This window comes from Thermobia domestica, unplaced genomic scaffold (assembly GCF_964235325.1).
Source record: "Thermobia domestica unplaced genomic scaffold, izTheDome1.hap1.1 HAP1_SCAFFOLD_183, whole genome shotgun sequence".
NCBI classification, from domain to species: Eukaryota; Metazoa; Arthropoda; class Insecta; order Zygentoma; family Lepismatidae; genus Thermobia; species Thermobia domestica.
Window position 1 is genome coordinate 141,030 of NW_027655914.1, and position 23,195 is coordinate 164,224.

A 23,195-nucleotide genomic window follows, 5' to 3' on the forward strand; every position below is an offset into this window, starting at 1 on the left:
GTCCAATTCATATATTACAACAAGGCAATACGTATGCGATACAGGTAAAATCCGTATATTTCATATGGACAATCTACAAGCTACATACATCCAGTCCATACATTACATATGGCCAGCCTGTACGCGACATACGTGTAATCTATATGCCGCATGCAGACAGTCTGTAAGCTGCATATGTGCACTCTGTATGGTGCATACGGATATTCTGTATGCTGTATCGGGACAAGCTGTGTGCGACATAAGGAAAATCTGTATAATACATAGGTACAATACGTACACTGTATCTAGTCGTACGTACGGGGCACAAGTACAATATAGATGCTGTCTCGGGATTGAACGCAAGAAACACACGTACAGAACGTATATTGCATACTTCTTGAAATTACGCTCCGTCCTGATAGTCAGTGAGTGTCGTCATTATTAACCCACATGCTACATACGATCCTGACGTCACAAAGCTAGATATTACCTCCGTATATACTTGTTACTGTAGATGACGTCACATGAATGACGTCATTGCACTTATGTAGACAGTACGTATAATACATACTTTTTCAGCTATACGTTTGCTGCAGGATGCTATATACGGTTGTACGTTAAGTCCAGAAACTACAGGAATTACGAATGTAACCTACGTTTTTAAGTATGCCACCTACATTTTTTTTTCTCAGTGCACTTTTCATGTACTATTTATTTAATTTCACCATATTCACGCGAGGTATCATGTACTACATCATGACTAAGTTCACACGTAATTCAAAAATACAAACTTTAGTATAGTTAGTAGTAGCATCCAATATATTCACCACAGAGGAAACACCAGTCGAATGACGGAAGGGAACAGAGTCAGGCAAAGTACGTAAAGCTTGTTCAAAATTCTGAGCTGTATCCAGTTTAACATATACACAGAAGTCTTCGTTGTGTAATTGAATTGCAATCACTTTGTTCATCAGATCGGAAAAATTTTCACTTAACCATATGTGTATTTCAGCCGGTGACGGTCGTAATTGTCTGAAATTCTTGTCAAACTCATATTTTAACGTATTTTGTCGAATGGTATTCATAACGTAGTACTACTTGACACAATTTCCAGTAATTAACACCGCTATACAGTCCTAAGCACAAGACAAAAAAACAAAGAAAAAACAAAGGAAACGCAAGATATGCTTTCACGGAGCGCTTAAAAACACCTCCACACACCATGAGAACTCATGGTGAACCGAAACGACTTGAATGTCTTGAACGACCTCTTTTGACTTTTGTGTAAAGTGGTTTCCTGCTCCACACTTTTTTTTTTGTTTATGTCGATACGACTATAAGTTTGTGGTGGTAAATATTAGGACGTTACAGGTATTGCAATGCATAAGAGGGTTTTTCGTATAAATTATATTCAATTTTAAGTCCTAATAACTTATATACAACAGGTTGAATCTATGAAATGATTGGGGTTGGAGTGATCGTAAATATTTTTATAGTTAGGACCCTGGATATGCAGGCCCGCTTAGCGTGGGGGTTTACTTGTGTGAAATTGGTACATACTATGGTTCTAGACTATCACACCAAATTTTAGATTTGGCAATTTCCAAAATTTAAGGGGGTTGTCCTAGGTATCCCTTCCAAAATTTAGGGGGTGGGCCAAGGTACCCCTGCCGAAATCTTGAGGGGATAGTCCTATGTACCCCTAGTTCATTGACCTTTGACCTATGACGTCACAAAAATGTTTGCTGACTCGGCGCAATATAGAGCTGTCCCTACTACTGGGTTGCAATTTCCATAATTGTTTCCGTGAGATTGAAATCAACATTATCTGTTATCAAATCACGTAAAAAGCAACTAGCCCGTTTAAAATTCATTTAGTTTATGGTTAATGTCTACTTCTCTAAGCAGTGTAATACCACCATATGTTTTTTACATCTTCTTATCCTGCAGTTACGACTGTTTACATACAGTTTCCATGCCCGTTCCATCTCAGTTGTAGATATTACCAGTAGTAAATCTACAATTGTTATACAACTTCACTAATAATTCAAAAACTTGTTAACATTTTCTTTGTTGAATCCATAAATAAGAGCGCGAGATTGGGCAATAGTTCCCTCAAATTTCCTATACCTTTTGTGAACGGTAACTAACAACTCATTTTTTCCTTTATTTTGTAATGAGAATTTTGACCTTTCCCCTCCTTCAAGCAAATTATTTGCACCACCACCCAAACATCTGGATAAAGTTTTGCGCATGCAAAACATAGACATTAGAATTTTCTGTATACTTACATGATCAAAACGTTCCATTTATCATATATATGCCAGTTTAACTAAAATACATTCAAACTCTCCCCTTTTCCGAACTAGCCTATTTCGATTGCCTATACTCAGCACATAAACTTGTGTTATGCACTCGCTTATAGCAGTACAGGCGAATTTTACGTATATACCATTGAAATATTTTAGAAAGACATTCCTCAAACAAACTTGAAATTCTTATGCATGTATTTCTTGTTGCAATTCGTCACAACTGTAGTCGTGACACTTCTTTATACAACCTCTACACACTAACACTCGAAGCGCGTTATGCAACATGCTTGGTAGATCAGTATTGCCAACGTCTTATTTTACAAGCCATACCAACTTATGCAACTCTTCTCTAGTTGATACAGAAATGGTTTCAACCTTTCAAGGTACAGGTATTGGTAATTAAAATGTAATTTTGTGTAAAATATTGCCATTACATGAATTCTAAGTATTACCGTCTATACGTTGTTTTTGTGAGATTATGTGTGATGGCGCACATAGATAGGAAGCAGTGGCGACTTTTGAGGGAAGTAACTTCGAAAAAAAACTCCAAACTAAGGAAAGGAAGGCTCTCTAATGTTCTAATTCATGGTTAAGAATTAGTACATTAGGTTAGATTTGTTTATTTAGTTTAAAGTCATAGATGTCTAATTTTTGCCATGCAACTTCCCCTCAAGAGCCGCCATTGTAGTATAATAATCTTGCCGTGTTACTACCATTTCCATCTCACTAGCTCTCAAGTTGTCGACAAGAAAATATCTAGAGGAATACTTCAAATAACTGTACTAGGTAAAATTTAGATATGTATTTTTAATTAATGATGTTATAAGTTATAATCAGTCTGAAGGCATATAATTCAGTTATGGACTTCTGAAAATACTGCTGAAAAGAATGGCTCCAGAGGTCGATTCTACGATGAAATTGACGAAAGGACGATCGGCTCTGAAGATGGCAGGAGGTGTTAACGGATATTCACCACTAATTGCTGAACCCATACCTGCAGCTGTAACATTAGAAACGTTACTTCAATACAATCACCGTCTTTGCATTAACCACAGATCAAACGTTAATGTATTTACTCTTAATATACAAAATTATTTTATGATTAATTTGGTGGCACGTAAATAAATCTTATAGGTAAAAGTAATGAACTATTTTCTTTTTGAATATTATTATTTATTGATTTACTTTGGCGTATATTATTTTCATATGAAAGCCTGTAGTAAACTTTAGAGAGGGCAGTGGTTGCTCAGTGATAGAGCATTCACCTATGGTCCGTGGGGTCATAGGTTCGATCCCAGTTCGTACCAAGTGGGCTTTGTAGTGGACAAACACTGTGTCCGTTAGTTGTCTTTGGGTTATTTCGTTTCATGTCACTTTCTTCATTCCATCATTCTATTCATTTCGCATCATCACCGTCTCCTTTTGCATAGCCGGCATAACTGTTGGACCTAAAAATTAAATATTTCATTTTCATTTTAAACTTAGAGGAAGTCTAGAACATTAGAATCGTTTAACGAAAAAAAAATCCAAAGTTCATGTCCCAATCCGTCCCGGTTCCGAAACCGGATCTTAGGAACCAGTTCCAGACGTGGATCCGAACATCCGGTTCCGGGGCCGGATCTTCTAGACCAGGGTCGTCCAGAGACGAAAACCGGTTCCACCAGGAACCGCTTCCGGCCATCCCTATTTATCATGGGGGTTAAGGAGCAACAAAATAAGCCCTGCGGAGCTTCCAACCCCTTCGTGCTTCTACTGCAATTCCTACTCCTCCTCCTGATAGTACTATTTATCTGCAGAAAAGTAAGTAAATCACTTTTTTGAGTATTATTTTCGTCTTATTATAATGCAAAAAGTTTTTTTTAAGCCTCCACTTTCCCTGCTTTTGCCATTTCATATGGTCTTATTAAATGGCAGACAATACTGCCTCTTACTCGTAATTCTCTCTCTACTACTTTTTTATTTTTTTTTCCGTATGATTTCTCTCCTCTGTTTATGATTGGCCTCAGTTAGGGTGAGGCGAGGCTTACCCTTTTATTGGCATGATACTAAAACAAAATTTAAATCATCCCCTATTCTTTCTTTTTTCTTTCTTTTTTCTTATTGTTTTTATTTCCTTTTTTTAAAAAAATGGAAAGATAGACAAAGACACACACACACACACATAAACACACACATACATACATACATACATACATATACATGAGCAGGAAACATCTTGCATAAAATGTAAAGATATGAGCTGAAAAAAGGAAAAGAAATAATTAGTAAATAATTTAAACAAGTATTACCAGGATCTTTTTTTCTTTATATAGTTATCTCCCCTGTATGATTTTATTTCTTGAAGTTATTTATATCTGTCTTTCCCACTAAAAAAGAAAGTTTTTTGAAAGAAAATTGGACCTCCAGACTTCCAATTTTTCGTTAGTTGCTAGTTTTGGAAATCAACATCAGAACTATTTTGGTCTGACTGAATTTCTCTCACCAGCTTTGTAAAGTCTTCTTATTTTCTCTCTTCTTCTAAAACACTTGTTATATTTTAAAATTCTGCCACCACTAGCAAAACACTAAACAAGGCACTATACACTAACACAAATAAAGAACGTGAAAGTTTAAGTTCTGGAATTGTCATCAGAATTTTCTGTTTGATTAGTTTTATTTTTTTCTTATTCTTTATTTCTTTATATTTACAATGTAGGGTGTGGGTCTTGTTAATTTCTTCTTTCATTGTTTCTTTCCTTCCACAAATTCCTTGATACATGTCTTGCAAGAATTTGTAATTTTCCTAATTTCATTTTATCGTTTATTAAAGTTTGTATATTATCCCTTTTTAATTGGTCTCTCTCTTATTTCGTTATTTGTTATATAATTATTGCAATTCCCGAAGACATATTCTGGTGTTTGTACTTCATTACATGTACATTTGTAATGTTTCTATTTATTTTGTAATGAGTTATTTATTTTGTAATAATTTATGTAAGGTTTATAATATAAATACAAATATTTAAAAAATAGTAAACGAGGAGCATGGTAAGTCATCAATTACCGTTGAGTTCATTTTTCTAGTCGCTACCTTAACCTAGATTTTTGAGTAATTCAAATTCTGGTCAGACTGTAATTGCTATGGATTGCAACACTGAAAATTCTTCCGGTTCGTATTTTCGGGTGTAGAATAACATTATCTATTACTGTGGTAAGTTACATTTTATTACCTCTTTCCACTTTCGAAAAACGGGCAAAAGAAAAAAAAAATTTTTCAAAATTATTTAGTAGTCTGCAGCCTTAAGTCTTCTCAGATGTGATTTATACGGTCCATGTCCAGAGATATATTCTATTAATTCACTGTGTTATGAAAATTAAAAAGTGTTATGAAAATTTAAAACATCCTTGGACAGGATTGAGCCGACGACAAAAGAGATTTCAATTACTAGGCCGTTTCGCATGCGTGCTCGGCTACAAGGCCAACGGTAACAAACGTTCGATTTCTGCTGTATGTAAGCTACGTGGCAGGAAACTGATAACGCCAACGAATCAGAACAGTGTATTTAGTCCCTACTTCCGGGAGCTTTACTTCCCTGACTGAGTCCTAATGAGATATAGCCTAAAATTATCATTTAACTAAAATTTTAATTTCTGTTTAATGAAAATACTGATCTTTGTCCGAAGATAATTTAACACAAATACATGAAATCAAGTTTAGTAAAATAGCACGCTTTACGTAAAATTCTTTTGTACAGTTCTCGTAAAAGTCAAAAGTTTGTGTGGCTAACAAGTTAGTCCTTGTTTACCAGTTTTTATTGTGCTGGGACCAACTTTGTGTACTTAAGTGCTGCATATACAGGGTGCTTCGAAACAACACAGACAACGTTTGGGAAGTGATTCCTAAGACCGAAAGAAGACAATAGGTATAGACCTATCTCGTTGCACAAATGCTTCCTTTCGAAGTTAGAGGCTGCCGAGTATATGAAAGAATGAAGTTTAAAGTTCCATAGCTCCAAAATTATGGGACCTACCGTAGTCGGCTCATAATTTCACTCAGAAATTAATATGTGCACTATCCAAAAATACGTTTCAAATCCTGAAATACAAATACAACAGTTTTCATGGAAGGAGTTTGGCTATGGGCATATAATTTCAAGTACCGGCCAACTAGGTAGTAGTGAATAATCATCTTCATCCTCGTGGGAAAATTTGGACTTGTGTTTGGAGTAGAGTTAAATTTGGCAGAGTGGGAGAAACTGGTATATTTGACCCCGTTTGTTACGGACTATCTAAATTCTCAATTGGAAATTATATTTATAAAATCTCTTGGCCGAAAAACGAACTTGTAGTGCGAAAACTAATGGGTGAAAAATTATAGATGTTAGAGAAGAAAGGAACACTTCAAGCTCCTCGAAACACTGTGTCCTTAACTTCAAGTGATTGGCTTTATTTCTTGGAAATATTACCGTGTATTGAACATGCTGTGAAAAACAGTAAAATTTGCAGTGTTGTGCTACGTGAATATTTTCACTTGTGCACAGATACTATTCGCAATCATGTATTATCGCAGTGTCTTACATGCAGAAAACTTGCCGGAATTCGTACGTGTAGATGAACAGAGTATTATTAACGGTATGAACATTAGTTTTCAAAGTGTAAAAATTAATTACAACAGTGATGTGAACATTGACGGTGAAAAATTAAAATTGGAAATCACAGTATTTTGCAAGCAAAAACTCATAGATTCAATTATGGCTGATTTATTTGATAGTGTAGAGACACAGCCATGGTGGGACGAAACCGATACTCAACCTTCGGAGGGTATCATCGAAGTGGACGTCTGTTAATAAAGAAGAAGAAAATTGATTTATACTGAAGTGTAGTTATAAATTCAAAAATAAAAATATAGTGAAAGTGAAATACTTTACTTGTGTTTTGTGCTTGTTTCAATCACTTCAATATGATAGGATTTTTATTAGTGTACTAATGTTTTTATGATGAGAAAATCCTAACATTTTTCCCTGTATATAAGTGTTTCCCTGTATAAGTGTTGTGTATAATAATAATAATAATAATGAATTCATATACTTGAAATGTTTGTTAAATAAAAGCTAGTATTTGAAATTATTATAATTGTTATTATTATACAACTCTGATTTAAGTATGATAGATCATGTTTATTTTGAAAAAAGAAACTTTAAAATAATCAATATGGAATTTTAGAAAAAAGTGCTATCATAATAATAATAATATTTAATTCACATACTTGGTTTAATTTATGAAAGAATAAGTGATTAAGTATTTGAAATCAATATTATTTACTTATATGATTACATCATTGAATTAAAAAATCAGTTCTAGATTTTTTAAAACAGTATGAAATTATTTAATTCAATGAGTTTAAAAATATATTTTATGATATATTTATTTGATTACATAATTGATCATAAAACATATATATTTATTAGGACATGGAAGAAATAAGAAATAAAATATTTGTTTTAAAGAAAAAAGAAGAATACAAACTATTTACTGATGATGACAATATTTACACAAGAAAAACGAAGGTAATTATAGTACATCTTTTTTTTAACTTCATGTTCACTGTGCAAATGATTTTTTAAAAAGTCACAGTTCTTTAATAGTGTTTCTTGACGATTTGATGATGACTCAACAGATGACGTATATGATGATGCTGCTGCTGCTGGTGATGATGAAACGTAGATAGAAGCCATTCTGTACAATGATGCCGCTCATACACACGCATTGATCCTTTACTCTGAAATAAAAAAATTGAAAAACAACTTAAAATTTATTTTATCTATAATCATGAACAAATAAAACAACAAATTATAATATGTATACAAAACACGGTTAAGAAAAAAATGACAACCTGCAGTAATAGAAAGAATTTATGGTTTATTTTGTCTATAACAAAAAGTATTCAAAAGAAACGAAGAAGAGGAAGAATGAACATCCATAATAATAATAATAATGAAGACATGAGAATATGTATACAGGAGAAGTGATTACCTGTAGTAGTAATAACAACAATCGGCGGTCGTTTTTCTCTGGACCTGATGACAAGGTATAATGAAATTCGTTTAAGGACTTTCCTTTAGCTTTAATGCAAAGAAACAGGTATGAATAATGTACACATAGGGACGATTTTACACTTTGAATTTGTTTATTATTAAACGTATAAGAATGTGATTTTCTATGTAGAAATTGAATATGTTACATTACATAAGGAAACCCAAATGTATCGAAGTAGTGGGCACGTCCATCAGTATTAATATATACGAAAATCCAGTGGGTACCGACTTTATTAGCGGGATCCCTATCTCTATTTATGATGATAGCTGCTGGTAGTGGAACATGCATTGGTAACTCATTTGCTGCATATACGCCAATAAAATTATTGTGAAATAAAGAATTTGTTTGAAGTGCATGCAATAAGTCTAGTGTAGAAGACATCATGTATAAAAATGTAGACATGAACATATATGTTACGGTATTTAAATAATAATACAGTAATAATAATAACATACCTCTAAAAACCCATGATGATGTTCCTCTGATGATCCACTTCTAAGAGAGATTGGAGCTCGCCATATGTTATGCATGAGACAGGTGCTGGTAGAGGATTCTTAAAATGAACTTCCTGCGGAACACAACCATGTTTGATAAGATTCCAATGCTGCACAGCGCTGGTCTCTCCATCTTGCGTAATGTCGAAAACAAAGATAGTGTATCCTTGAGGAAAAACAAGGCGAGGGACATTGTTGCCATAATTGGAAAAGAGAATACCTGATCCATAGAATAAGGTATTATATGAAGAAACAGAGTTTGGTTTCGAAATTTGGTTGTAAAGGTTTTGAAGGTATAGGTTTTCCATCAATGTATAATGAGAAGAAATTGATGTCAAAATATTTGAAATGAAATGGATTTGAGGTTATCGTTCCTGCATAGGCATCATTTTGAGTAAACTCCACAATCAATCGAGTTGGTAATACTCCCATTAATAAATTATCGATTGTTTTTGATTTAAGATCCTTTGGAATGACGAATGACTTTATTTGCACTCTTGTGAGAGAATATTTGGCTGTTGTTGATTGTAGAAGCTTGTTATATGCTAGTTTTATTGTAGGACTAACATCAATCTTTTTAATATGTAAAGCAGCGCCTAAAATATTCTTTAGCCTCAACAGACGAATCACTAGCGATGAGACAAAAGTTTGGCTTTGCAAGAATTAACTTGATGCATCATTCTACTCCTTGGATTAAAAAATTATCCTGATTAAAAATATCACAATGAAGATGTCCAAGCATGTCGAATTTTGCACTGTTTTTGTTAATTCAAAACGTTGTAAAAATCCTCTATTACCACTCGATTTTGCATCCATATGTCAATAAGTATCTTGAAACCAGAATGCACATTGAAGATGAGTGTTTTTAGCAGAATCATCATAATTTAACATTTTTTCGATGTATGATCGATATGGATGATTATGAGATGGAAATGAAATTAGTTTGTTATTTAAATACACTTCCACTTCACTGAACATAGAATTTCAAAAGTCATTTTTAGAAGCCACAGCTTTTTCACTTTCACCAAATGCTGATCCATCAGGCTTAACGATTTGAGCTTCAATGTAAAGAAGAGTATGTGGTAGATCTATGTATTCATCACCTGTTCCTGGGATGACAAATTCTATAGGTGCATTATCAGTAGTGAACTGATTGGTTTGTATATAGCAACGTGATTATCATATATACCGGTTTGCGTTGGTTTTGTAGAAAAATTAACTACTTCACTTTTTACACACTCGCGGGGTTGATGATGAAGGTAAGCCATAATGATTATTTAATCGAAGATATCGTGTGATAATATTCTCTTCTTATACGACAGATTTTTCTTTGTTTTCTGTGTACCTTTCCTCTTGCCTTTCTTCTTGTTGCGATTGATGATTTGTAATGATGAAGGGTTAAAGATGGAATGACGTGTAATTCTTTTCCTTCGTTAATATCCAGATCCTAGCATAGATTTCAGTTTACTTTTAGCTTTTTCTTGCAAGATGGACTTCGCTTCACCCATTCGTTGATGAAAGGAATCGCTAATATGTTGTTTATCAACGATGACATCATTAATAATGTTTCCTCCAGATTTTAATAATTCCTTTCCTATTGTTTTAGCTCCTTGTTTTACTAATGGCATGACAGAACGAAATAATCCTCCAAGGAAACTTCCAATAACATGTCCAACTTGGTAAGGTGATACAACATAAACGTTTCCAGTTTCAGAAAGAGCTTCGTGTTGATAATTTTGTAAATATGGATTATTCATATTTGTTGATGTTGGCACACTAGTCGAAAATATAGTTTAACGCATATAGTTCCGAAAGTGAGTGCCAGTGGAGAGCCTGTGCTATCTCTTATATCTATTTTGATGTGTTCAAAATGCATTTTCTTTATAGGCACATAATGTGGAGGATTAAAAATTTCTATAACACTACTTCCAAATGTATGATTCAAAAGATTCATATTTATGATTTGTAAGAATGGTGCTACTGTATCTCCAATAAATATGGATTGAATTATATCACAATAAACATACATTGTAGATGGAAGTCGTAAACATAAATTTAGAATTTTTTGCCCTTGTTGCATATTCTTTAAATCAACGTTTGGATCTAATCCCACTAGCACTTAGTGATAATGCAACGTCTGCATCTATGTCTTTATGAAGACGTATAAAACAGGTATTACTCTCACGAGTGTAGGAAATATAAAAATTTGTGAATCTGTTGTGCGTATTAATTATCTTTATCAATTCTGAAATGTCAGTGTAATAACGTACAGGAATAGTTACAAATTTCCATTCATCACTTTTTGCAGGTTTGTAAAAAATGTATTATTTTCTTTATTAATATTTAATATTGAATGAGGATAATGAATCTCAACAATAACCACTTCCCACTTTTCACGGAATTTCATTCTCTGATGAAGTTTAGTAGTGTACGATGTTAAGGTGTTGTCAGGAAAATATTACATAGAACTATTACTGGGAAGTGTAACGTAAAAATCTTCATCAGGTTCCATTGTACTTCTCGATCTTCTTTACGGATGATGCAGGTATGCAGGATTCGAAAGAAGGATATCCTTTCCAATAAACAAGATATTCTTTTCTGCTACCTTTTCTTCTTGCATGTATGATTTTATCTATGTAAGACGTCTTTGATAGCGTCACAGGTTGTAATTCCTCTCTACTAAACAACCCGTCCAGTGAGACCTTGTTTAAATCTTCAATTTCATAAGCAGGTGGATCTCTTGGTATTATCTTCTTCACTTTAAATATTTGCCAAGTCTAGTTTTCCATGTATCCTTTATCAAATGTACGTTCAGTTTTACTAATTCGCACTGTATCACCAATCTTAAGATGTTTTGAGAAATCTGGATTCTTCTTCTTCTTCTTTTATTATCATACTGATTATGCCATACTCATAATTGGTTATTTTGAGAAACATTTGCAGGTGACATCTTAATGCTTGAATGATAACCTTCATTGTGTGATTTTACAAGGAGAGGTAATACATTTACATAATTATACGTTTGATATTTTGTGAAATACTTCCACATTTTTTCTTTTAGAGTTCTGTTAAATCCTTCTACAATGCTAACCTTTATATCAGGACTTTTAGTTGTAATGTTTTATTTTGTTGTCCTCTAAGTACTTCTGTATTGTTTTATTAGTAAACTCATATCCTTTATCTGTTCGGAACGTAATTGTTTTTTTGTCTTTGAAAACAATTTTGAAGGCTTTGAAGACATCATTTGAACTTTTAGATTTTATTGGCACAGCCCAGGCATATCGACTGAACACATCTATCACTGTAAGAATATAACGATATCCATCATTAAATTTATGAAGAGAATGAAGATCATTAATATCATTTTCCTACTCAGCATCAATGTTATTCATAACATAGAAATCTCTTTTAAAACGAAAACGTACTGTTTTGTGTAACGTATATGTTGTTTTCTTTAGAAAACACTTTCTTATAGACTGAATAGGAATTTTCTTCTTTCTAGCTACCCACAATTTTTAGCAGTTGAAAACGAAGCATGATGTGAAGGGTTGTATTAAATCTTGCTTAACTCTTTAGTTATGGTTTCCATCTTGACCATACTGGACGTTTACATGCACGTTTCCTTTTCCTTATAATAGATACTATTTTTTCGTTTTTTCTCTTTCTTCTGCTTTTTCTTCTTAGCCTTCTTCTGCAAAGGATTTCAGAGGTATTTTCCCTTGACGATGACGCTACTGGTGATGCTTTAGTTCGTCGCAAAACATAACAAACGTTTTGGATTTCCAATAAGTTCTTGAGGTGTGTTATTAGAAGATAAATAATTACAAAATTGTTCCCATCCTGATGGATTTGCGTGTTTCCATGGTCGCGATACATCAGAAATTAAATCTACACTGTGAGGTCCTTTTAGTTTATCACCTTTGATGTAAACAGTTCCTTTATTATTCCACACGATATTATCATTATGTTTCATTCTATGTAGTAGTAATTCAGCTTTTTTTACGAAACATTTTGGGTATAGATAACAATATTTTTTCTTCTACTTCAAGCTTTTCTGGTTTAGTTGACGTATTCGAAAGTGTCACAGGTTCTTCTTGTTTTCGTATTAAATATAAATATTTTAAAAGAATATTATTATATTCATTCCACTTTTCTTCATCACAAAGCGATGATAAAAGTAAAATCTGTTGCATTTATTTATCCAAACTACATTTACGTTTCTCTAGGGCTGATGATGATGATGATGGTATTTCTATACGATTAAGAACTTCAGGTGGAACTAAAATCATTTCCTTTGCGTGTTCCATTGCACTAACGGAATAGTAAACGTGATAATGCACCACGTAAAGTAGGAGCTAATAATGCCAGTAGGAATCCACCCTGCTGCATTAATAAATGCTTCTTCTTTTCGATGGAGTTTCCTTTCTTTACAAGATATGAAAGCATCCTCTTGTATCGGTTTAATCTTGCTCTCTGTGTCTTTGTAAGAGGTACATTCCCTTTTAATACATTATAACAACATTCGCAAATACTACGAATCGCTGAAGAGTCTGCATTGGCCACTATAGCTTTACGTAATTTAGGATTTGCTTTTCTAGGCGTACGAAGAAGATCTCCGTGTTTATTCTTGGAGACATTGCCAGAATGAACAAACACAGTTTAAAACTAACATTATAAACACATCTTCTATTTCGTTGGAACATAAACGTAATGGCAAATATCATCAGGAAAGATATTTGTTTGAAAACGAAGTTCATCTGGCGTATCTTGTTTTAAATCAATAAATAAATGTCCATATGCTAACTTTGTTGCGTCATTAAAACTTTCTTGAAGAAATTTTGGATCTCAGGAGTTAGTTTTTGGATTTTTAAATAATACGAGATAAGAACAATTCAAGCTCATATCTCTGCTTCCTTTTCCCTGATGAAATATGTTTTGTGTAATAAATAGTACACTAAGATTTCTATGATGAGAATCCTTTGCAAAGAAATCAACTATATTGCGGTTCACTTCACACATATGATCATCAACAATAATAAGATGAGGTCCAGTTTCGAGTAAAAATTCTTTTGTTCGAGGTAATCCTTCAGTAAATTGTACTTTTGTCGAAAATTCTCTACGCATTTTGCCTTTCTGCATAGTACCAATAAATATGACGAAATGATGTATTTACCATATGTGATAAAGTAGACAGGAATTGTATTAGAAAGGAAGTGTTTCCATATCCACTTGGTCCTGCAACAATACATGAAAAGAGATGTTGCCACGTCGTATCCATGTTAGGAAGTATGATAGTTCTCTCTTTTTGCGTACATTTATAAAGGGCCGTATTACATTTCTCTTCCTTTGTTGGAAGGAGTGTAGCCATATGGAAGTTTCATATGAATTTGGAATTCTTCGTCGTTTTATATAATTTATTTTTTAAACCTTTGTTTCGGGCATACTGACGATAGTATGATCTTTCCTGCGGCAATTTTTTTCTCGTTGGTAATTTTGACTTCAATGGGACAAGATTCTTCTTCTTCTTCTGCCACCTCTTCATTATCTATTATCATTTTCTTCATTACATCAAAATTTAGGTGTTAGATGATTGATAGTTTAATGTAAAGCCCCATATCTTGCATATTTGAAACCCCTTCTTTGTATTGGGAAATATACGTAATGCATAGTTCTTGTGTCCAGCCGAAACATATTCTGAAATATAGGTCTCTTTACCATATTCGAGTACTTGATTTGTTACATAACTTAAAAAGTCACCAGCTGGAATTGTACTTTTTCCAGGTTTTTGCGTATAAATTACTGAATCAGTATCAAAATACAATACTCTTTCTTGTAGTTCTAAATACTTGTACAAATCCAATGTTGCTTGTGCTGTTGTGTATGCGGCTATGACAACGTTTACTGTTGGTAGTGAAACAGGAAATTCATATGTGCATTGACAATATACATATATCATGTCATCATTTACTGGAAATATTTGATGTACGTCTACATCATGAGATGTTAATTTCTCATATAATTCCTTTGGGTCATTAACAATGCTTACATGACCCATGTTCTCACGTTGACCAAATTTTCCCCAAAATAAATTTTGCATTAATTTAACTAAACTCCTAAGTGCTGGATTATGTTTAATTTTCTTTTCATCTAGACGTATTCCTTCCTTTGCATAAAATTGCTGAATGTACTTCTCCTTTAGCTCATCTGTTTCACACCATGATGGCCAACCACTAGCTTCCGCTTTCGCTTTCAGGAAGGTGTTTATGTACTCTGCAAATAAACCGCCACTTTTTTCTTCATCATATTGAACAACATCATATGCCGAAATTTCATGAATATATATTACTTTGTATCCTCTTTCTATTGCTTTTCTTACTTCATCTGCTACCCATGTACCATGTAGAACTCGGTCTTTATCGCTTTGATTACAATGTGTCTTTTTTAATTCATCACAACATGTACTACAAAGTGGAAACATCAAACTATCATTTGATTTGTAAGGTAAAACCGGATGAAAGAGTTTTTGGAGGGAGAATACTTAGCTTAACTAATCCTTCTACTTCATCAATGCTGGGAATATTTAAATCTCCCTACAGATAGATAGTGGGTTGACGAATTGGAAATTTCTTAGTTTTACTTATATACGGATAAAGACTAATAACATCCTTGTAACAAATAGTTTCTTCTTCAGACTTGTGCTTTATGATACAAACGTATGACATTCACACGTCCTCCAGAAAAAGCGTCACGAGGATTCAACGGTGTTTTCTTAGTGTATGGATGATTACTAACATACTTCTTCATCTCTTCATATCCTGCCAGTTTTTTTTTTTAATTCACAGCTCCATATTTCCTGCACTTCACAGCCAAAATCTTTTAATTTTTGAATCTTCTTCTTTGTTCTTTTATATCGAAACTCCATGCTATCTGTAGCATTGTTATATATGGGTTTATCTCTGTCGTTAGGGTAGCAGAGTATACAACCGTGTGTCCAACATCCTTCTTACTCCCATACTTGTATTTCTCCTGTATCGTGATCTGTCCATTCACCATCTACTTTCATTGATGCAATTCGTTTTTCCTTACTACGTGCAGCATTGGTAATTTGAATGTTTTTTTTCCCAAGCTATCGATTTTATTGCTTCAATTGATTGAACATCTCTCCATCAATACCCGTTCTTTGTATGATACCAATCGTGTTTTCCTATAAGAAATTTCCTCGATACACCAAGTTACATGCACTAGCGATTGCATGCATTCAAGTAAGGGATTTACATTCGTTTCACATTCAGATGTATTCATAAAGGAAATACATGCTTGGCGTAAAACTTCTTGAGTTCTTCATTTTAACGATGTCGTTTCAATGTTTAATATATCATTGCAGAAACTTGCGTCTTTCGTCTACTTTCATGGTATTTGCTCCATAAAACTTAATGTCTGGAAGTATGCCTTCATATGTTTGGTTCTCACGTCGATTGAAAAAGTGTGGGAAATATCCTTTGCACGATTGAAGACCAAACGCACAACTTAATTTACTTAAGGGCACAGGAAAAAAACTTAATGAATCAATGAAGGTTTATTCTCTACTTTAACAGGTAGAATTTTCGCCCCATGCATGACCACATCTGGAGTACAATTCATCTTCTCAACCATGATCCTAATGATGAAATGTACATCATAGCCCTTTGAATTGTGTGCAATGCATGTTACTGTTTTAATGTTTAGATTTCGTTTTTGTAGATGTTTTAGAAAGTCTTCTATTACATTTTCTCCATTAAATATATTTTCTCGTTTTCCACAAACGATAAAATCATTTTTTATGTTGTTGTCTTCATAAGAACAATAACATGCATGCTGATTAACCAAGACATTAGTTATATGCTCATATATGTTTGCGTCATCCTCTTCTATTTTCGCATCTTGTGTACATTCAATATCATAAAATACAATCATAGCTTTCTTCTCAATGATAATTTTTTCGTTGGCTTTTTTGATTTTCTTCTTTCATTCACTCTCATGTATCATTCATGATTAGATGGTACTGTAGTATAGCAAATATTGCAATACGTTTCTACACATACGTGAGATACTTTTTTCTTTTACTACATAAATTTTCAAACACTGGACACAACATTTCATAATTGAACATAAAGGCTTTCCATTTTGATAAGGAGCTGACTTCTGATAATCATAGGAAGACTGGCCATAAAATTCTCGATTATAATGATTGCACGTAATATGGGCTTCTATAAAATCACATGGTGGCTTCTGATGACGATAACATACAGCTGTACAATGTTTCATAAGTTCATGCTTTGTTGTGTATTTCTTATGACAGCTCTTGCAATAATATCCGCAGGTAAAACATGCTGTCAAGCTTTCAATGACGTTGAATGATTATCTATGTAAAGTAAATTTAAAGATGTTGTCTCATCATCAATTGGTGGTGCTTCGAACATGAAATCACTTCCTGAAAAGCCCCTATACACCATGATTTTATAATCCTTTAACTATTCCAGAAATTTACGAATTTCAGGAATTCCACCACCATGATTAAGATCTACATTAATTAGCTTCTTCACACAGACCTTCTGCGTCTTTTTCTATTATATATTTATATTGTTTTACATATTTCCTGTATTCAGTTCGATTTTTCTCTTGTATTTTTTTAACCCTATAGCAACGACGATTCCATGCGCTAAACTTCTTGTACTTGTGTTCTTAATTGTAATAATACCACGTTTTGCCTTTACATATTCCTCGGTATTCATAATATGTTGTTTCAAACGACCTTGCCCTCGTGGCATACGTACATGATGAAAATTCACTATACAATCTTTATTTATAAGGAAAGCCGCATTACTTTGCAGTACTTTCTTATAACTCGTCCATAGAAGTTCTGCTGAGAGATTTCTTGCTTCTCTGAATGATAACCAAAAAGGGCGATGTCCTCTCTCATTTGTGATTGTTGTTCCTACATAGTCATGTTGGTCCACATCACGTAGTAAATCTATTAGAGCCCGTAGACTTGTTTCAATTGCCGTAAAAGGATTTTCATCTGCACGCACGGGGGCTAAACGGAATCATAGCATTGTACCATACATTTTGTATCTTCTGTATTTTCTTCTGCGTTCTTCTATTATATGAAATCTATTATTGTCATGATTACGCCTGTTATTTCCAAATCCAAATTGTACATTTGTGTTTCGTTCTGTTTGAAATTCAGATAACAATTCATCCACTCTTTTTTCTATTTCGTATAAATCAACTTTTATTTCTTCATGTTCTCAATTAGCCTCTGCTAATATTTCCATAAATGATGGATATATCTCTTCTTTCTCTTCTGTTCCAGGATTGGGAAATAAATCGTTAAGCCAATTTTGTAGTTCATTTACTTAAAAGTCTTCTTATTCTGTATTATTCTCTTCCTCATTATAAGCCTCTTCTATTATCTGCGAAACGTAGGATTTAGCAACTTATCTTTTTCTTCATTTGTTATTTCTTCGACGTCTTCTTCTGCTTCTTCTTGTAACCATTTTTTAATTTTTTCAATACAGAGGGATGCTTCCTTTTCCTCTTCCTGTGTTATCATTCTATCACATCCATTTCCTAATATCTCTAAAAGTGCTTTATATTTCTCTTCTCCATCATTTTCTTTTTCTTCTTCTGCAATTTGATCATTAACTGCATCTCTTTCTTCTTCTTCTTCTTCTATGGCACTGGTGATTTCTTCTTCGTCTTCTCTTTCAATTTTACTAATTACATTTCTTCCTTTTTTTTCTTGAGCAAATGCATTTGTTGATAATCCTACTTTTTCCTTTCTTCTTCCTTTCATCATCATCATCTTCTTCCTTATGTACTCCTTCCTTCCTCTCATGATGATTATCTTCTATCCCGATTACGTCATCTATTTCTCTTAGAAGAAATTGCGTCTCTTTATTTGGTACGTATTCTTCTTCTATGTCGTTAATAAAGACGGTAATCTTTTAATAATTCTTGTGTACTCTTGTTTTCCATTTTATTCCCCCTAGATATAAAAAATATTTTCCTATATGTATGTGTATATATATCAGTATTTATACAGAATATATAGGTGTTATGTAAAAAGGAAAATATATATATATATATATAAAAAATAAAAAGAAATGCATCTCGTTACTTATAACCATATTTCAAATAAATATAAACAGTATATATATATATATTTCAGTACGTTATACGGAAAGACAGAAATTTCAAGGAAACAAAAACCATCTTTTCACCAGTTAACGTGTGCTAAAAATATTTTTGAACTTTTTTTTCGTATTCCGCGGGAGTGAAACAAATGTATGTTCACAGTTTACTTCAAGTGTGTTGTCTAATGTACAAACGTTTGGTACGTGAATTTTATACTTATTCTTTCAGAGTTTTAGCGGCCAGGAAAAATATGTATTTGACACTAATTTCGTCCGTTTTACAGCATAAGGAGCATATTTGTGGGGCGTTAAACTGAAAGATTTCATCTCTTTCTTACGAGAATATGATGTCTCAATGGTTGCGAACACTATCATTTCACTCAGTATCATGATCATATTCCGTAGAAAATATGAAAACTCAATTTAGAGGGCCGTTCAAAACTTTTGTGACCCCCTTTATCCAAGATCCAATATATTTTGAATCAAAATTTTTGTGGCCATCGATCCAAGATCCAATATATTTCAATCAAAAACTAATTTGAACGCCTTATATGTTTAGAACTACATATGGTGTAACCAGATCCAGGATATCACCCCTGGTCCCCACTTCATCCCCGTAGATGATGTGTTACTGAGTTCGTAGTTTCATTACTGAACACAGCAGCCCCGAAAACTATGCATTTGACACTAATATCGATCATTTTGATTTATTTTTACGTGTCTCCGTACTACACCTGAGGACCAGTTTCTCAACCACCCTTAGATGATATGTTAATGAATTTGGAGTTTCATTACTGAACACAACGGTCCCGAAAACTACCCCTACTTCAACCCCCTTAAATAATGTGTTAATGAGGTCGGTGTTTCATTACTGAACACAACGGCCCCCAAAACTATGAATTTGACACTAATATTGTTCATTTTAAATTATTTTTACATGTTTTCGATAAACCACACCCTATTAGTTGGGGGTGTTCCTTACTTCATGAGGATTAAAATAACTTTGAACGTAATGTAAACTCGAGTTTACCATCCCCCCAAAACGCTTCGTCTTAATCTAAGACCATGACCAAATTTTGATAACTTTTCGGCTCTCTCATCTCACCCCCCAGATCACAGACAGAAACACACGCATACAGATATACATTTTTATTTATATATCATACGTATAGGGACGAATGTTCATTGTTAAAACATTCATGGGATATCAAACAATCATTGCAATGAGTACTGTAGTTTGACCTCTCTCTCGTTCCAGGGCCCACGGTGGTTTAACGGTAGAGCGTTCGCCTCTGGTGCATGGTGTTCAGGGTTCAAATCCTGCTCCCGACAAGTGAACTTTGTTGTGGACAAACACCATGTGCGTGAGTTTCCTTTGCGTTCTCCCGTTTCCTTCCACTTTGATCATTTCATTCATTTGTCATCATCACTGTCTCGAAGAGCATAGCCGGCATAACAGTGGGACGTAAAACTCAAAGATTTCCAATTAGCGTAGCCTGCAAAACCGTGGGAAATAAAACTCAAAGATTTCCCATTAGCCTAGCCTGCATAACCGTGGGACGTAAAACTCAAAGATTTCATTTCATTTTTTCTCTCGTTCCACATTTTTTATTCTATTACCATTCACTTAGGGGTACGGTGACTCGGTGTTTTGTGTTTCTTGATTCGATCCCAGCTCGCGTCGTCAATGTTTGCTGGCCCCCGAGCACATACTACAGACAGATAGACAAGTAGACATGATACGTTCCACATTTCATTATCATTCACTTAGGGGGTACTGTGGCTCAGTGGCTGGGGGTCCTTGGTTCGATCTCAGTTCGTACCATCAATGATTGCTGACCCCGAACACATACTACAGACAGACAGATACACAGGTAGCATGATACGTTCCACATTTTATTCTATTATCATTCACTTAGGGGACACGGTGGCTCAATGCTTGAGGGATCTTGGTTCGATCTCAACTCGCGCTATCAATGTTTGCTGACCCTGAGCAGATACTACAGACAACCAGATACACAGGTAGACATGACACGTTCCACATTTTATTCTATTATCATTCACTTAGGGGACACGGTGGCTCGGTGCTTGGGGGTCCTTGGTTCGATGTCAGCTCGTTCCGTCAATGTTTGCTGGCCCCGAGCAGATACTACAGACAGAAAGACAGACAGGTAGACATGATATTTTCAAAATTAAAACACATAATATACCTCTTCTTGTGTAATATTATTTTAACATTAAACTACAAGTGATACGTCTTTATCCTTCAACGTTTACTATTTGCTTTATACAAGACTCCAGACATTTCTCACGACAGCTGATAGCTACTTGCAATACGAGTCAGAAAACACTCACGCATTTTATCTTATCTTTTCCTCGGAATTCAATGTACAACGAGGAGAAGCAACATTCAGTTCAGATTTGCTTATGTGAATGTGTATGTGTTTTTTAACGTTAGAATTCCTTATCATTATCGAATACGGAAACGCTGTGAGTATATATTTTTGCTTGTTGTCTCGAGTGCCTTTATAGTTAAATGGAAACATAACATACTACTTTATTCCTTCAGGGATAATCATGGACCATAACATTTTTAGTAATATTTTTTTACTTACCTATTTTAATAAAAACGTCCGGTGATCACAATTATTCACAGTTCTCGAAATCCAGTGGAACAAGCACACACACACTATGACAAGTTTGACGCGAAAGACGATGTATTAAACACAGCTTCTCTCTATTAACTCTCACTTCCAATTATTATTTTTCGTCCTACATACACAAACACACACACATATACGTGATTACCTTCGACAAAACATGTCATAACAAGTTTACACACGTCTTCAATAATTGGGGTCGCATACTAGTAATCGAAAACATATCTGATCACAGTTTCAATACAGACATCACATAATAACTTTCACATCAAGACTTGGGAAAGACGTGTTTCATTTTGTTTATACAGGCATCTCTATGGCAGGCATCTTTGTACACGCATCTCATCTATATGAGAATACGATCAATAGTACGATTATGCAGCTGTTCATGCTATGGGAATGTGTTTCAAAGCAATATCTCACCACGACTTCAACATAAGCAGCAAATTCGTTGACATAATTTGATCTTTGAATTCTCTGCATAAGCAATTTTAATCACTAGACATTACAGACATCATCATTTCGTTCATCTGATTCTTCATATAACACTTTTCGCATGCAATACAAGCGTTCATGTTGACTTGATTATACAAATTTTCATCCTACGTTGTGAAAACATTATCAAATGCTATGAGAAGCTTCCGTTATTACATTATGTTCAATCAATGGAATCCAATACGTTTTAAAACAATCATGAACTACGATATTCATCTTAGCAACCCAGTGCCCAGGGAACATTCCCAGGACGAAAAGTTTCCCACAAGGGGTCCTAACACTTAGCAACATGTTTCATTATTTGATAACTGACGGGGGTGGGGGGTTCAAATAACTAGCCAATACATGACGAGGGGAAGAAGAAGAAGACGAAAAGGCATGTTTCATCTTGATTCTACAGCCGGTAGGCATCCAAGAGTATGATCATACGTACACCAGCTTAGCAACAGCGCCCAGGGAACGTTCCCATAGGAAATTTTTTGAAAATTTTCCCACGGGGATGAAGTGAATTATACACTACTTAGGTCTATAAAAATTATTGCAAAAGTATTGCAGGAGTCTGAAACATGGATATTTGGATAGGGCACACACTAGTTCCTAAGTGAACTCTTGACCCGACTACGGTAGGGCCCATAGTGCTGGAACTATAGACCTTTAAATTTCAGTTTTTCATGTTTTCGGCAGCCTATAACTCCCAAAGGAAGTTTTCGTGCACCCAGCTTGATCTATATGTTTTGTCTTATCTTGGTATAAGGAATCAGCTCCAAAGGTTGTCGGTGTTGTTTTGAAACTCGCTGTATATATCTCCCCGACAAACACCACCTTTATGAAGAGACTTGTGTGTAGTGGTTGGCAAAAAACTGGGAAAATATTTTTTCCTGGGTTTTATACCCGGATTTTCCCATTTTAAGAAAATATGAGTTTATTCATGTAACGACGAGAAAAAATATTTTCTTTTATTCACAATTATTTTGTTTATAAGTGTAGCTATCTATATTGACAATG

General features: G+C 34.2%; 1 protein-coding gene across 1 annotated transcript in view; it reads right to left on the bottom strand.

Moving 5' to 3' along the window:
- Positions 1 to 3,084: 3,084 nt before the first annotated feature.
- LOC145676507 (leukocyte elastase inhibitor-like) overlaps positions 3,085 to 23,195 on the bottom strand; it is a 119,224-nt gene continuing 99,113 nt past the window's right edge. Inside the window, exon 8 of the mRNA XM_081747325.1 lies at positions 3,085 to 3,291. Within this exon, the coding sequence (XP_081603451.1) occupies positions 3,149 to 3,291 (143 nt within the window). The 3' untranslated portion in view covers positions 3,085 to 3,148. The remainder of the gene's footprint in view (positions 3,292 to 23,195) is intronic.